This window comes from Schistocerca gregaria, chromosome 8 (assembly GCF_023897955.1).
Source record: "Schistocerca gregaria isolate iqSchGreg1 chromosome 8, iqSchGreg1.2, whole genome shotgun sequence".
In the NCBI taxonomy this organism is placed as follows: Eukaryota; Metazoa; Arthropoda; class Insecta; order Orthoptera; family Acrididae; genus Schistocerca; species Schistocerca gregaria.
In genome coordinates, this window is record NC_064927.1 from 324822065 (window position 1) to 324838185 (window position 16121).

General features: G+C 37.5%; 1 protein-coding gene across 1 annotated transcript in view; it reads right to left on the minus strand.

Moving 5' to 3' along the window:
• Window positions 1-8437: 8437 nt before the first annotated feature.
• LOC126284844 (uncharacterized) overlaps window positions 8438-16121 on the minus strand; it is an 80442-nt gene continuing 72758 nt past the window's right edge. The window contains exons 6-7 of the mRNA XM_049984070.1: window positions 9269-9395; window positions 8438-8553 (exon numbers count right to left, since the gene is read on the minus strand). Coding sequence (XP_049840027.1) covers window positions 8438-8553; window positions 9269-9395 — 243 coding nt within the window. The remainder of the gene's footprint in view (window positions 8554-9268; window positions 9396-16121) is intronic.

Genomic DNA, 16121 nt, shown 5'->3' on the forward strand with positions numbered 1-16121 from the left:
TTTATTTCTTCTCCCTGGCCTTTAATACCTACTCCAAATTTTTCTTTTGTTTCCTTTACTGCTTGCTCAATATACAGATTGAATAATATCGGGGAGAGGCTACAAACCTGTCTCACTCCCTTACCAACCACTGCTTCCCTTTCATGTCCCTCGACTCTTATAACTGCCATCTGGTTTTTCTACAAATTGTAAATAGCGTTTCGCTCCCTGTATTTTATCCCTGCCACCTCCAGAATTTGAAACAGATAATTCCAGTCAACATTGTCAAAAGGTTTCTCCAAGTCTACAAATACTAGAAATGTAGGTTTGCCTTTTCTTAATCTAGCTTCTAAGATAAGTCGTAGAGTCAGTATTGCCTCACTTGTTCCCATATTTCTACGGAATCCAAACTGATCTCCCCAAGGTCAGCTTCTACCAGTTTTACCATTCATCTGTAAAGAATTCGCATTATTATTTTGCAGTTATTATTTTGACTTTTTAAACTGATAGTTCAGTAATTTTCACATCTGTTAACGCGTGCTTTCTTTGGGATTGGAATTATTATATTCTTCTTGAAATTTGAGGGTATTTCACCTGCTCACCAGATGGCAGAGTTTTGTCAGGACTAGCTCTCCCAACGCTGTCAGTAGTTCTAATGGAATGTTGTCTACTCCCGAGGCCTTGTTTCGACTTAGGTCTTTCAGTGCCCTATCAAACTCTTCACGCAGTATCGTATCTCCCATTTCATCTTCGTCTACATCCTCTTCCCTTTCTATAACATTGCCCTCAAGTACATCACCCTTGTATAGTCCCTCTATATACTCCTTCCACCTTTCCGCCTTCCCTTCTTTGCTTAGAACTGGGTTTCCATCTGAGCTCTTGATATTCATACAAGTGGTTCTCTTTTCTCCAAAGGTCTCTTTAATTTTCCTATAGGCAGTATCTATCTTACCCCTAGTGAGATAAGCCTCTACATCCTTACATTTGTCCTCTAGCCATGCCTGCTTAGCCATTTTGCACTTCCTGTCGATCTCATTTTTGAGATGTTTGTATTCCTCTTTGCCTGCTTCATTTACTGCATTATTACATTTTCTCCTTTCATCAGTTAAATTCAGTGTTTGTTCTGTTACCCAAAGATTTCAACTAGCCCTCGTCTTTTTACCTACTTGATCCTCTGCTGTCTACACTACTTCATCCCTCAGATCTACCCATTCTTCTTCTACTGTATTTCTTTCCCCCATTCCTGTCAGTTGTTCCCTAATGCTCTCGCTGAAACTCTGTGCAACCTCTATTTTATTCAGTTTATCCAGGTTCCATCTCCTTAAATTCCCACCTTTTTGCAATTTCTTCAGTTTTAATCTACAGTTCATGGCCAATAGATTGTGGTCAGAGTCCACATCTGCCCCTGGAAATGTCTTACAATTTAAAACCTGGTTCCTAAATCTCTGTCTTACCATTACATAATATATCTGATACCTTTTAGTATCTCCAGGATTCATCCATGTATACAAACTTCTTTTATGATTCTTGAACCAAGTGTTAGTTGTGATTAAGTTACGCTCTGTGCAAAATTTTTCCGGATGGCTCCTTCTTCCATTTCCTACCCCCAATCCATATTCACCTGCTATGTTTCCTTCTCTCCCTTTTCCTACTCTCGAATTCCAGTCACCCATGACTATTAAATTTTCATCTCCCTTCATTATCTGAATAATTTCTTTTATCTCATCATACATTTCTTCAATTTCTTCGTCATCTGCAGAGCTAGTTGGCATATAGACTTGTAATACTGTAGAAGGCATGGGCTTCGTGTGTATCTTGGCCACAATAATGAATTCACTATGTTGTTTGTAGTAGCTTACCCAAACTCCTATTTTTTTTTATTCATTATTAAACCTACTCTTGCATTGCCCCTATTAGATTTTGTATTTATAACCCTGTATTCACCTGAACAAAAGTCTTGTTCATCCTGCCACTAAACTTCAGTCATTCCCACTATATCTAACTTTAACCTATCCATTTCCCTTTTTAAATTTTCTAACCTAGCTGCCCAATTAAGGGATCTGACATTCCACACTCCGATCCATAGAATGCCAGTTTTCTTTCTCCTGATAACGATGTCCACCTGAGTAGTCCCCACTTGGAGTTCCAAATGGGGGACTATTTTACCTCCAGAATATTTTACCCAAGAGGAACCATCATCATTTAACCATACAGTAAAGCTGCATGCGCTCGGGAAAAATTACAGCCTTAGTTTCCCCTTTCTTTCAGCCATTTGCAGTACAAGCACAGCAAGACCGTTTTGGTTAGTGTTACAAGGCCAGATCAGTCAATCATCCAGACTGTTGCCCCTGCAACTACTGAAAAGGCTGCTGCCCTTCTTCAGGAACCATACGTTTGTCTGGCCTCTCAACAGATACCCCTCCATTGTGGTTACACCTACAGTACAGCTATCTGTATCACTGAGGCACGCTAGCCTCCCCACCAATGGCAAATATAAATATTAACTTTTAAACTGTTATTTCCATTATGAATGAAAAACTATCGAAAGTTTAGAATTGAAAATATTTACAAAATAAATCATCTCACTAAGAGTGCTACTAGTTTTTTCAAATAACAAAAGAAATATAAACCGTTATTACAACAATCTGAATCTATTTTATTATGTGTCAGTTAAGTACTTTTTTGATAGGTTTTTTATACCTCTGAAATTGTTATAGGTAGTAATATCAAATTTTAACACAAAGCTTGTCTCAGTAATAAAAGTTCATGTATTAAATTTGGAATAAAACAGCCAATATTTAACGTAGTTATTTAGTTTCTTAAGTGAGGTGAATAAGTGATTTTAGTATGCGCCACAGTGAGTCTTCTCATGGGCCGCTTTAGTGACAGATGGGGCTATGAGGCATACAGCAGGCCACATACCGGCCACCACGAAATACTACTATACTGCAGTCTCCCAAAACAGCTTGCCATAACATAACAAACTTACTGCAAAAACCTGCAGTTACATAATAGCTGTGACACTACAGTAGGTCAAAATTGAATCTCATGATTGTAGCAAGACAAGAACAGTACCTATTGTTGTAGTTGGTGTGCTGCCTTGTCAGGCAAGGAAGTGTGAGGGTTAAACAATGAAACCAAGGGTTTATTGCCCATAATAATGTGAATTATGGTACCATACAAAAATACTTGAAATTTCCAGAGAGCATAGACAATGGCAAGAGTGTTGTTTTCCAGCTGAGAGTAATGCTGATGGGCTGGAGTGAGAGATTTAGAGGCAAAAGCAACAGGTCATTCCAAGCTGTTGGCATATCATAGTGCTAGGACTGCACTGAGGCCAAACTGTGAGATGTCAGTTGTCAAGACTATGTTCTGATCTGGAGAGAAAGCGTGCAATGGGTGGGTCAATGGTTGAGCATAAACATAACAACAGAGATATTGTCTGGCAGAGAGTGATAATCCTGCAAGGCCCTGAACCCCAAATAAACAATAGAAGGTTGAAGAAACTGGGATTCTGTGATGTTACATGTAAGACTGCAGACTATAAGACAGAAATAATTGCACAAATTTTTCATTTGATTGGCCATGCAGGAGCTCCTGACAACAATATCATCCAGATAATTAATGTAACACAGGACAGTCATAGACAGTTGCTCTAAAAATCAGTGTAAAATAGTGGGGGCACTAGCCGCACCAAAAGGAAGGCACAAATATTGGGACCAAAAGGAATATTCAAAACTAGAGCTTGTCAAGACTCTTCATCATGGGACCCTGCAAATACACTTCAGGCAAATCAATTTTATAAAAGCACTGACCATGCAATATTATCACCAACAGTTCCTCCTGGTGTGGGTGAGGATATGTATCCATTATCAACTGCATGTTAAATGCCACTGTAAATGTGTGAGAGGAGGGAAGCAGTTTAATTACCACTGATGCTTAGTAGGAATAAAATATACAGTTTCTGGATTTTATAGGACTTGTATACAGACACTTTGGTTGCACAAAATTGTGTGCAAAATTTTGTGGAATATCTGGTTGACAATTATTTTATACTTTTACGTTTTAGTTTTTATTCCTATGACAATTCTGTCTGATGAGAGCACTTCTTCTCAGACGTTTTAAATCATGGTGTGATTACATGTAATCCATGTAACTTTTTATTCTGATGAAGATTACCCTAGTGCAATCAAAACCATGGTCAATTGACAACATTTTGTGCAAGCAAAGTGGCTGTATATACATCCTATAATTAAATAGCATACACTTGCTGGATCACAGCCAATCAAATGTTTAAAATTTCAAGTTTCTGGAGTTCTTTCTATAATTAGTCAGTGGTAATAGTAGATTGTAAATCATACCATCAGAGCAACTTAATAGTTTGGGCCTCCATGATTCACAAGTATGAAGATGAGTGAAAATTAGAAAATTTCAATCACTGTTAATAAAAGTTCACATAATAACTTAGCTCTTCCTTATGATGGGATACTCAACTTCGATATCCATGAGGGCTGTTGCTTCAGAAAGTCCCAGCATTCGGTGTTACTTATGTACTAATTTTTAAATAAAACACAGAGTACATCAATTTTCTTGTCCTATATTGTGACTGATTAGCATATGCATTGGTGTAATATAAATTTCTCATCTGACATTGCATTATATTACATTTTTATTGGTCCTTTTGATCATTTGTTGTACAAGGTATACAGTATGATATTGGACAAGTAATTGTGATTTACAATAGATGTTTTTAAATCATACAAGAATATTTATGTTGATTTAGGCTTAGTATTATCACAACTGAAGGTGCAGTTTCCATTCATTATATGTAACCCAAGTAATTCAATATTTGTTAGTATTTGGCAATAAATTTTTATGTTTCAAGATATTCATCTATACTATAATAACATTTTTGCAATAAATATTTATGGACAGCAGTTTTAAATTGTGAAGTGTCTTTTACTGTTTGAATGTTTGTAGGTAGCTTATTGTATAGTCTGTTTCCTGTTTGCAGTGGTCCATTCTGTTTTAGTGATATATGTGCATGTTGAATGTGTATTTCCTGCTTTCTCCTTGTGTTACACAAGTGAATATTCTGGTTAGTTGACACAAAATTGTTGCTATTTTCTAATATTAAGGGTTTCATACTAACAGCTTCCACAAGACAATAATGCAGACTGACTGACTGACTGACTGACTAACTCTCTCATGGCTCATGTGCCACTTCCTTTAATGAAAAACTAAACAATCATATACATTGTTAAATGAAAGATTTACAAAATAACAATTAAAAGCAATGAGATGATTTTAGTTTATTTTATTAAAAATCAGCCACATATTGCCCTCCATGTTCTGATAATCAGTAGGAAAAGTTTTCTTAATTTAATATACAATAGCAATGAATTTTACAGTACAACAATTTAAATTACATTTTAGTTCATTACAAAAACATCACTTTGAATAAAATATTGTTAACAGTACTTTGGCTTGGTCTAAAGTACAGCTATCATTTTAAATAATCGTAATGAATAAACACTGTAGTTTTTCAGAAATAGGAATAAAATAAACTTTAAAGATTATGTGGTGCAACATGGCCACACAGTTTCATATCATGAAATTTCAAAATTGGGGTATTGACAAATGGCTTACTCCCCTTGGTTGCTAATATAAAAAGAATAATGTGAAATTTAATCTGAGATAGTAAACTCATTTGTACCAATTTTTAAAGGGCAGTTTATTCTGGAACTAGTTATAGACATAACAGTATAAAGTTCAGAAAGTTAAAAATTTGAGCTAAATTGACCTCTTTGAGAGAATGGTGGCACGAGGAACGAATTTCAGATAGGAATGGAAAGGCAGTCCTATTTCAATGTTGACAGTACTGCTGAAGTCACCACAGAAGAGAAGTTTCCCCTGACAGCTTCTGAACGACAACTAACGGAGATGACCATTCGCTGGCTGTAACAGGTTGCACCATCCTTTGAGATGGAAGTCTGCCCAATTCTGCTTTCACTTGATCTTTCTAGGTGACAAGAATAGGATGTGTATGACAAGAAAGAATCCAAGCTGAGGATTTGCAAGAAATATGAACATAAAAATTCATAGCATGCACTATATCTTCCGAAAACAATTCTGAAAATCCCTCACACTGTGGTTTCAAATGACAATATAGTACCTGATTTTACACAAGGTGAACTGCATTGGTGACAGAAAATTCAAATGTCTGAAATGCAACCATCCCAAACAAGTTCTCAACACAAGCATCAGCAACCACCAAAAATGTAATGGAATGAACCAGTGACCTGTAAGACACAGATGTCATAAATTACCGCAACAGTGCAATGTTCTATTTGTTATAATTAACAGGCTGCCATGTGACCAGTGTCGACAGTGGAATGCCTAAATTCACACAAATTCACATAAATTCAATAACATCACTGCAGCAGCTGTTTTGAGCTGTAGATGAATCACACAGCAAAAATCACTTAACTCAATAAACAACTTGGGAGAAGTCACAAGCATTGGAATCACACAGTTTACGTCAATGTCCATATCTTGAGCTTCCTTCAGTGAACAACACACAGAGGCAATGTGGCCTTTCCTCTGGCAAGCAATACAAGTAGCCCACCATTTTGGACATACTGAATGTAGCCGCCCACTGTCTGAGAAATTTCAAAAGATTGTGCTATTTGCAAAACTTCTGCCAACAGGGAGGTCTGGCACTCTTCCTTGTCCAGAGCTAAACAGTACACCATAGAGTCTGCACAAGAGCATTAAGGGCATCAGTAATAAACACTTAAGGCTAAGGATGTGAAGTTTGGCTGCCCAGGCCCTCTATAAGTGATTTGGTTCCTTGCACCATCAGTAGAATTTAACTTACACCATTATGACATGCATTCACTTACAACAGCAGTTGAACAATAAACTGTGCAAGTGATCAAAAGTAAAGGCTGTTTGTTCTTGTAAAGGGTCAAACTGATGCAGTAATTGATACACCTTAGGTGGAATTCATGTGAGGAAGAAGGCTTTGTACATGTTCAAATATGTCACACTTAAAGACAAAAAATGCCATCTTAGTCTTTTTTTGTAAGTTTCCCAGTACTTGCTGAATCACCGTAAGGAGAAAAAGTGTGTGGATGGACTGGTGGAGCAATACCCTGTCTGTTAATGGAACCCAACAAGATTGTCACAGTCAAAGTAAGCTGTTCTATCAGGGCTGGTACCCCAGCATCCATAATGAGTAAACCTGATGAAATTGGACTTAAAGATTGCAAACATGGAAACCACTCCAAACTCATCACCAATTGTTTAGTAACCAAGCAATACAAAATGTGATCCAAGTCACACAAATGGAGCTTTATTCAATACCTTTGGACAATGCAGAAATAGCCTCTTGGGACTCCACAAGGCACAGAATAACTGATGTGCATGATACAAAACTAGAATAATGTAGAGAGACAGTTAGAGTTGTTCCACTCATACACGTATGTGAGTCACTGGCAACCAGCACAGTGGAGACTGCACTGCATGCATGATCCCATAGGTGGCCTCCACTGACCAACCAATGCTGATATAGTTGGCAGATGATTCAAACTCACAAGCATTGTGATCCACACTTGGTGCACTCACAATTAAACACACTAGTAGTGGGATACAGCACAGGTTTAAAATACCAAGATCATATTGGTTGAAAGTAGGCTAGGAATAGGATCTGACTCTTTGAATGCTAATTACTGAATCATGGTCTCATGTTCTTAAAACAAATGTTGGATCAGTAATATCATCTGTAGTTTAGGATCCAAGATGTTTCAGTATGTTTTCAAGTTGTACTTTAACTTGCAAAATGAGCAGCTGCAGGTTACTTTGGGAAACACACACACACACACACACACACACACACACACACACACACACACACACTCACTCACTCACTCACTCACAGTCCATACGGCACTGTCTGTCTGCTAATGTCCGTCCAGTAGCATTGATCAGTTCGTCTCGCTTTATACACAACTTTAGACCAAATATTACACTAGAATTATCTGATGGCTAAATGACCATTAGCTGCTAAAGAAAAGAAAACCTTGTTTCTGACAACTTTGTTCAATCGACATATAAACAGTTTTATCTGTGAAATGAAACAGACAGATATTTTCCATTGACATTGATGATCTATCTACATATTGCAAAAGCAGACTTATTTCTGACCACTTTATCAAACTGATATGTAGAGAGAAAGAGATAGAGAAAGAGAGAGACCTAAGCTTTTTAAAACACTATTTGTGTTTTCTAAAATTATGTTCTTTACATTCTGTTTAATTGACTTATGGGATGAATAGTGAGTTGGTTGTAATACCATCTGAACATTTAATTAAATTTTTTAACATTTTATTTGTTTTAGAGCTTTCTAAACATTTTACATTTTCTCAATAATAACAGAAGTTGGCAGTACCTCATTTTAATGTAACTTATTAATGTTGGATGAATTACTTTGATGTTTCTTAATGTCCTGCACATTCAGATCCAAGCAGCTAGCAAATTGCTTTCCAAATGTACAGGTGTCTTCTTCAGCAACTGCAAAACCATAATAAACATGATGTAGAAATATGCACGACTGAACTTCTCACTGAAATAAGTAAAAGCTTGAAAATGTGTTTGGTACAAATTTATTTCTTAAATACTTTTAAAAATAAACTAGAGATAATATTTCTCTGAATAGTGGTTAAAAATTTTGTTTTTGTTACCCTGGATGCTAACACCTACAGAGTCTCATTACTGTGCAACTATCAGCAGTATCTTCTGCATGAAAAAGAATAAATGTGTGCCTCAGATATATAACAGATTAACAGCCCTTTTTATGGAAAAAATTGTCTTTGTAGTCTAAAATATTGTGTGTACAAGAAAATTTCCTATCAACATACCATCCTTATGCTCTACCACATGTAAAGAAAACTTAATTTGTTTGAATTTCCATTTTGGCCACATCTCATAATTTCGCCTAACTCAATGGGTCCATCTCTTATCTACCCTCTAGTTAAAAATAGTGACACTGTCAAGATCCAGTGATTATTAAAAGAAGAAAAAAATGTGGGTGTTATGAAGATAACACATGTGCATATTTATGGATGTGGAATCTGTTAGAGCATATACAATACAAAACATGATTTTCTCAATGATGTTTCCTTAGATTGTTCTGATTAAGTGCAATAAAAACTGTCAGAATACAACAAAACATTAACTGAAACCATAATCTCTATTTTAGAATGTGATTTAAGAAACAGGAAAACACCTGATGCCATTTTCTGAAAACAATAATGCAGTTCACTCCTGGCTTTTCTTCTCATTTGTTGCTCTGGTATGCTGGTATCTAATAATTCCATAAATAGAGCTTCAACAGGAAGGCCATTCTTATCAACCTGTCAAATGCAAGACCAATCAGATCAAAGCTGTGCATAAGTTGTCTAATATGATAACATGTACAAAATTTAATATGATAATGAAATACACTGCAAAGTAATGTTATTTTTTAACAAATCGTATCAAGTACGGTCTAGCTTTGATAGGTTAGTAATGCCATGCACTGAGTAATACAGGGTGCCTGTTTCAGCTTGAGACAACTACATATCTCAAAAATGACACAGCATACAAAAGAAATTTTCTGGGTGAAAAGTTACTATTAGTTAAGGGGACATTTGTCTGTGCTACAACTGGCCGTTTCATAACCCCTCCTCCTGCATGGGTGCGGTCAACTTTGTATTTTAAAATCTGAACCCCTATCCCCTGATTTTATTGCATATTTGGATTCAATGCCACAACAAGTGCATGGTTTACTCAAACCATTGTTTTCCATTTGCAACAGATCGTGCTGTAATTGGCAAATATCAGCTGTGCCTGTCTTTGCAATTAAGAGTCAATGGATTTGAGTCTGCATTTCATTTAAGATGTAATGTAAATCTTTGTTAAATTACACTAATAATTTTTACTTTTGGATCATGCAATTACACCTGAATGCAAAACAATTTTTTGTGCCATAAGAATTTTGTATTTTTGAAACCACTTAAACAAAACAGTTTATGTCATGAAAAACTGTTTTTCATTCAGCTGTAATTAGATGGCTAAAAAGCAAAAATTATGTGCAACTTAGAGCAAAAAACTACATAATTTGAAGATGTACAGTTAATTTTCAAAATTTAATTTGGTATTGATAGCACAGTACAATTTGGTTAACCACCTCAAAGCCTGATCAGAAACTAGTGCAAAAGTTACGGCACTTAACATATAACACATGTATGGCCGCTGGATGAAAACACACACCAAAATCAGTCATCATGATGTCAGGGTTCGAGAGTGGCCACTGAAATCAAGATTTCCAATGGTTTGGAGACTCACCATGTAATATCACAAACCATTGGGACCCTATGTCATATTCCAACCTCATCCCCTCTCTTCCAAAGACAGCATGTAGATAAATGCTACTAACATACACTAATTTAAACTGTTGTTTTGACCTTGTTTACATTGGGCCTCACCAGTATATAGAATGAAGGAAACATGTTGGATTAAAAACTAATGTACCATCATAATTCACACACAATACAACTTTCAGGCGCATGGTAGGAATGATTTTGCTATTGTAATTATGGAGTATTAGCAATTAAAGTTCCAATATTTGCAAGTAATAGAGAGACAGATATTTTTATGTCTTAAAATCAGAAATTGTTTCAATCCCCAATTAAAAATATGACATGATGATTTTTAATCAGAATTAAGCATACTCATGTTTTAATTTGTGTTAGTTAATAGAACTGTAATGACCATATAGACCATATAGACCATATAGAAATGTAAAATTTTACTCATACAAAATTTAATTAATTGAATCTAGGCCTTTCATCCAATAAAACTAATCACTCTGTTCACCTGAAAATGATAGCATGATAATATATGCAAATTAACAGAACATATTGTTGCAATGATGAAACATGTAATTTATACTCTTTACAGAAACAGATTCCTTCTTATCTTTGTATAAAACTATCTACTTTTAATCCATGTTAATTTCTATGTAATTTGGGAAAATGTATGTAAAACTAAAATTGTATAAATGCAAAATTCAGTACATAACAATAACAGCAATTGTTTGAAACTATATAAACAGAAGCAATTTGAACACTGCCGTGTTTCAGTCTGACAGTCTTATTTTGGTCTTAGACTGAATATTGTATTAACAGCATGTAGTCAGACTTTGTAAGTTTTACGTTCCCCAACTGTGTAAAAACATTTTTCACCATGTTCTATTACAACCACAATCAACCCCATAAGCAAATGAAAACTGTGTTACCATACAAGTAGCTTATATGCCAGAAATGTTCATGTCTAGCCATATTATTTGTGCTGAATAATCACAATTGCAACACTCAAGTAATATTTGAACATCAATATCAACTGTTAGACCACAAAATTACATTGTAAATGTAAATGAAATGTGCTGGTTTTTAATTTATGAACCTCACACATATGAAGTTTGTCAGTTATTGCAGTGTCTATCACAAATGAATAGGGAACAATGGTTTGAGTTAACTGTACATATCATACAATGAGAAGGGGGAACAATAGTTTGAGTAATCATATGTATTTTTTGGCATAGAACCAAAATCTGCATTGAAAATGGGGATGTGCCCATTTGGAACTATAAAATTAACCTTGTCCTTGTAAGAGGGATGGATAGGAGGTGACCAGTTGTAGTACAGACAGATGTCCCCTTTAATAATATTAATTTATCACCTAGAACATAGTTGTCTCAATTTATAACAGGCACCCTGTGTGTACATAGTAAAACAGTTCATGATGGGAGAGTCCTTCATGATATACAGTCTCCATAGGAAACAGTGACTTCTGTACAATAGGTATAAAACAAAACATAGGGACATAGAGAGATAATGAATGAAAGATGTTTGACTATCATGAGAGCAATGCAAGACATGTCCAGTGACCACTATAGCACACTGTTAAAGAAAGGCCTCTCACAAAACCCACATAAATTGTGGTTATACGTGGTCCAGTCACATTAATGTGACTACCACCTGTGTTCAACGTCAACATACAATAACCACTCACAGATACCAGGTGGCAGTATTGGCAGTGGAAGGCAGTCCTGGTCCTGGAAACAGGAATGACAGAAGTTTTATTGACTTCTGCAGGATACTCTACTGGCAAATATATGTTTCAGAAATCACAGAAGGACACACATTAGTGGAAGAATGGTACAGAGAGACAGAGCGAGCTAGGAAAAAAATGTCTCAAAGAGGAGTGCAATGCAATTGAAGAACTGGAGAGGAAGGGAAGGCATGGTTTACTATACAACACAGTAAAAACAAGAACATGAGGTTGAAACAGATGAGAAAGTGCTGCTCTGGAAACTCTCAGTAACAATGAACATGTAGTGTACAAATATCACAAGTACATCCTCCAGAGATGGGAAAACTATTTAAAAGAATGATAGGACATAGATCATAAGACAACAACTTTGGAATTTGAAACCTTGAACAGTGTGGATAACAATGAGAAAGGATCAACAGTTATACAGGAAGAAGTAAAGAGTGCTATAACTGCAGTGAAAAATGGGAAACCACTAGGTATTGATGAGATGTGGGAAGAAATACAAAAATGTTTCAATTGGGGAGGAGTAAGAGACATATTGAGACATGGTGGCAAATTGCCAGAGGATTTTCTGAGAAAAATAATCATTCTAACACCCAAGAATCAACGAAACAAGAAATGCAGAGTGCACGACAATTACCCTCATTTAACAATGAACCCAAATTATGTTAAGAACCATTAATATAAGGTTGGAAAACGTAATGGAGGAGAATCTGGCTGAGGAGTAATTTAGTTTTAAATAGAATACATGTACATGAGCTCCAACAGAACTCTTGCAATTTTTGGGAGAGAAAGTTATTGAAAGTAAAAGGTATTTGATAATGTGACTAGGGATAAGCTTGCAAACTATAATGAGGGAGCAGAGATAGGATTGGAAAACCAGATGATTTATAAACTTATACAACTAAAATGTGTCAGTGAAAGTGAGAGGAGAGAGCACAGACTAAACAGAACTAAGGAAAGGAGTGAGATATGGATGCTGTCTGTCTCCTACTCTTTCGGTATTTAGGAAATATGATTAAGCAATGCCTACGAGGTCACAAGGGATAAACATTGGAGGAAGGATATGGTATTTGAGGTTTGCAGATGTCACAGTTCTTCTAACAACAGAAGAAAAAGAATTACTACAACTGAAGCTAAAAAGAGATTAATGGAATGGTAATCAATACAAAGAAAAATAATGCACTAAGAGGAAATAAATGGACAAAGATAACTATGAACAGAGAAATATTAAGGAATGGACACACCTTTAAGTATGTAGGAAGCAAGTAGGAAACACACTGGAACAGCAGCATATTGATTTATAGGCCTGTAAATAACTGTTGTGATGTGTAAGGCATCATCAGTCCATACAAAATTATACAAATGATTTACAAATGATTATACAAAGGGTTAACATATATAAATATTCTTATACAGTATTACTTATCTTGTACTCACAATGAAAATAACCAGTTTTAGAAAATACTATCTATCCCATTTTATCACATAATTTGTTTTGTCACAATGATTATACAGAATACAGATTAGGGTGTATGCCATAAGCTACAATTTGTTTGTTACAAACACATTTATAATAAAGTACCATTTTTTTCATTATGTATAAATTCCTTTGCGTTACAGAATGCATTTTCATTCAACCACATCTACACCACTATTTAAAATCTATTTTCATGTAATAGCCTTGTGTCATGTGATACACTCCTGGAAATTGAAATAAGAACACCGTGAATTCATTGTCCCAGGAAGGGGAAACTTTATTGACATATTCCTGGGGTCAGATACATCACATGATCACACTGACAGAACCACAGACACATAGACACAGGCAACAGAGCATGCACAATGTCGGCACTAGTACAGTGTATATCCACCTTTCGCAGCAATGCAGGCTGCTATTCTCCCATGGAGACGATCGTAGAGATGCTGGATGTAGTCCTGTGGAACGGCTTGCCATGCCATTTCCACCTGGCACCTCAGTTGGACCAGCATTCGTGCTGGACATGCAGACCGCGTGAGACGACGCTTCATCCAGTCCCAAACATGCTCAATGGGGGACAGATCCGGAGATCTTGCTGGCCAGGGTAGTTGACTTACACCTTCTAGAGCACGTTGGGTGGCACGGGATACATGCGGACGTGCATTGTCCTGTTGGAACAGCAAGTTCCCTTGCCGGTCTAGGAATGGTTGAATGATGGGTTCGATGACAGTTTGGATGTACCGTGCACTATTCAGTGTCCCCTCGATGATCACCAGAAGTGTACGGCCAGTGTAGGAGATCGCTCCCCACACCATGATGCCGGGTGTTGGCCCTGTGTGCCTCGGTCGTATGCAGTCCTGATTGTGGCGCTGACCTGCACGGCGACAAACACGCATATGACCATCATTGGCACCAAGGCAGAAGCGACTCTCATCGCTGAAGACGACACATCTCCATTCGTCCCCCATTCATGCCTGTCGCGACACCACTGGAGGCGGGCTGCACGATGTTGGGGCTTGAGCGGAAGACAGCCTAACAGTGTGTGGGACCGTAGCCCAGCTTCATGGAGACAGTTGCGAATAGTCCTCGCCGATACCCCAGGAGCAACAGTGTCCCTAATTTGCTGGGAAGTGGCGGTGCAGTCCCCTACGGCACTGCGTAGGATCCTACGGTCTTGGCGTGCATCCGTGCATCGCTGCGGTCCGGTCCCAGGTCGACGGGCACGTGCACCTTCCGCTGACCACTGGCGACAACATCGATGTACTGTGGAGACCTCACGCCCCACGTGTTGAGCAATTCGGCGGTACGTCCACCCGGCCTCCCGCATGCCCACTATATGCTCTCGCTCAAAGTCCGTTAACTGCACATACAGTTCACGTCCACGCTGTCGCGGCATGCTACCAGTGTTAAAGACTGCGATGGAGCTCCGTATGCCACGGCAAACTGGCTGACACTGACGGCGGTGGTGCACAAATGCTGCGCAGCTAGCGCCATTCGACGGCCAACACCACAATTCCTGGTGTGTCTGCTGTGATGTGCGTGTGATCATTGCTTGTACAGCCCTCTCGCAGTGTCCGGAGCAAGTATGGTGGGTCTGACACACCGGTGTCAATGTGTTCTTTTTTCCATTTCCAGGAGTGTATATTGTTGAAAAATATTTTGCGGGATGCAAAAAATCATTTTGAACATTACTTAAATGACTTCAAGGGTCATCCAATAAGTTCCTGTTTCTGGAGAGTGTCACTTCGTTTCTGGATCATAGGGATGCACCCAGGTTTCATCTTCTGTGGTGACATGTGTCAGAAAGTCAAATCCTTCAGTGTTATATCACACCAGAAATGATGTGGCAGCCTGAACAATCACTGTCTTGTGTTTTCGTTGAGCATCCTAGGCACTCATCATCCACAAAAGAAACAGTACTTGAGAAACCTCACTAATAATAGTTAATTTTGTCCATTATTATCACTCAAGTAAGTTTAGTAATGATGGAATGAACCATCTTTTTAACTGGGTGTGCTAATACTAGTCCTCCAGAGAATATCGAATACCACCCATTTCAAAAAATTGTTGTTGTTGTGGTCTTCAGTCCTGAGACTGGTTTGATGTAGCTCTCCATGCTACTCCATCCTGGGCAAGCTCCTTCATTTCCCAGTAGCGACTGCAACCTACATCCTTCTGAATCTGCTTAGTGTATTCATCTCTTGGTCTCCCTCTATGATTTTTACCCTCCACACTGCCCTCCAATGTTAAATTTGTTATCCCTTGATGCCTCAGAACATGTCCTACCAACCGATTCCTTCTTCTAGTCAAGTTGTGCCACAGACTTCACTTCTCCCCAATTCTATTCAATACCTCCTCATTAGTTACGTGATCTACCCACCTAATCCTCAACATTCTTCTGTAGCATCACATTTCGAAAGATTCTATTCTCTTCTTGTCCAAACTATTTATTGTCCATGTTTCACTTCCATACATGGATACACTCCATACAAATACTTTCAGA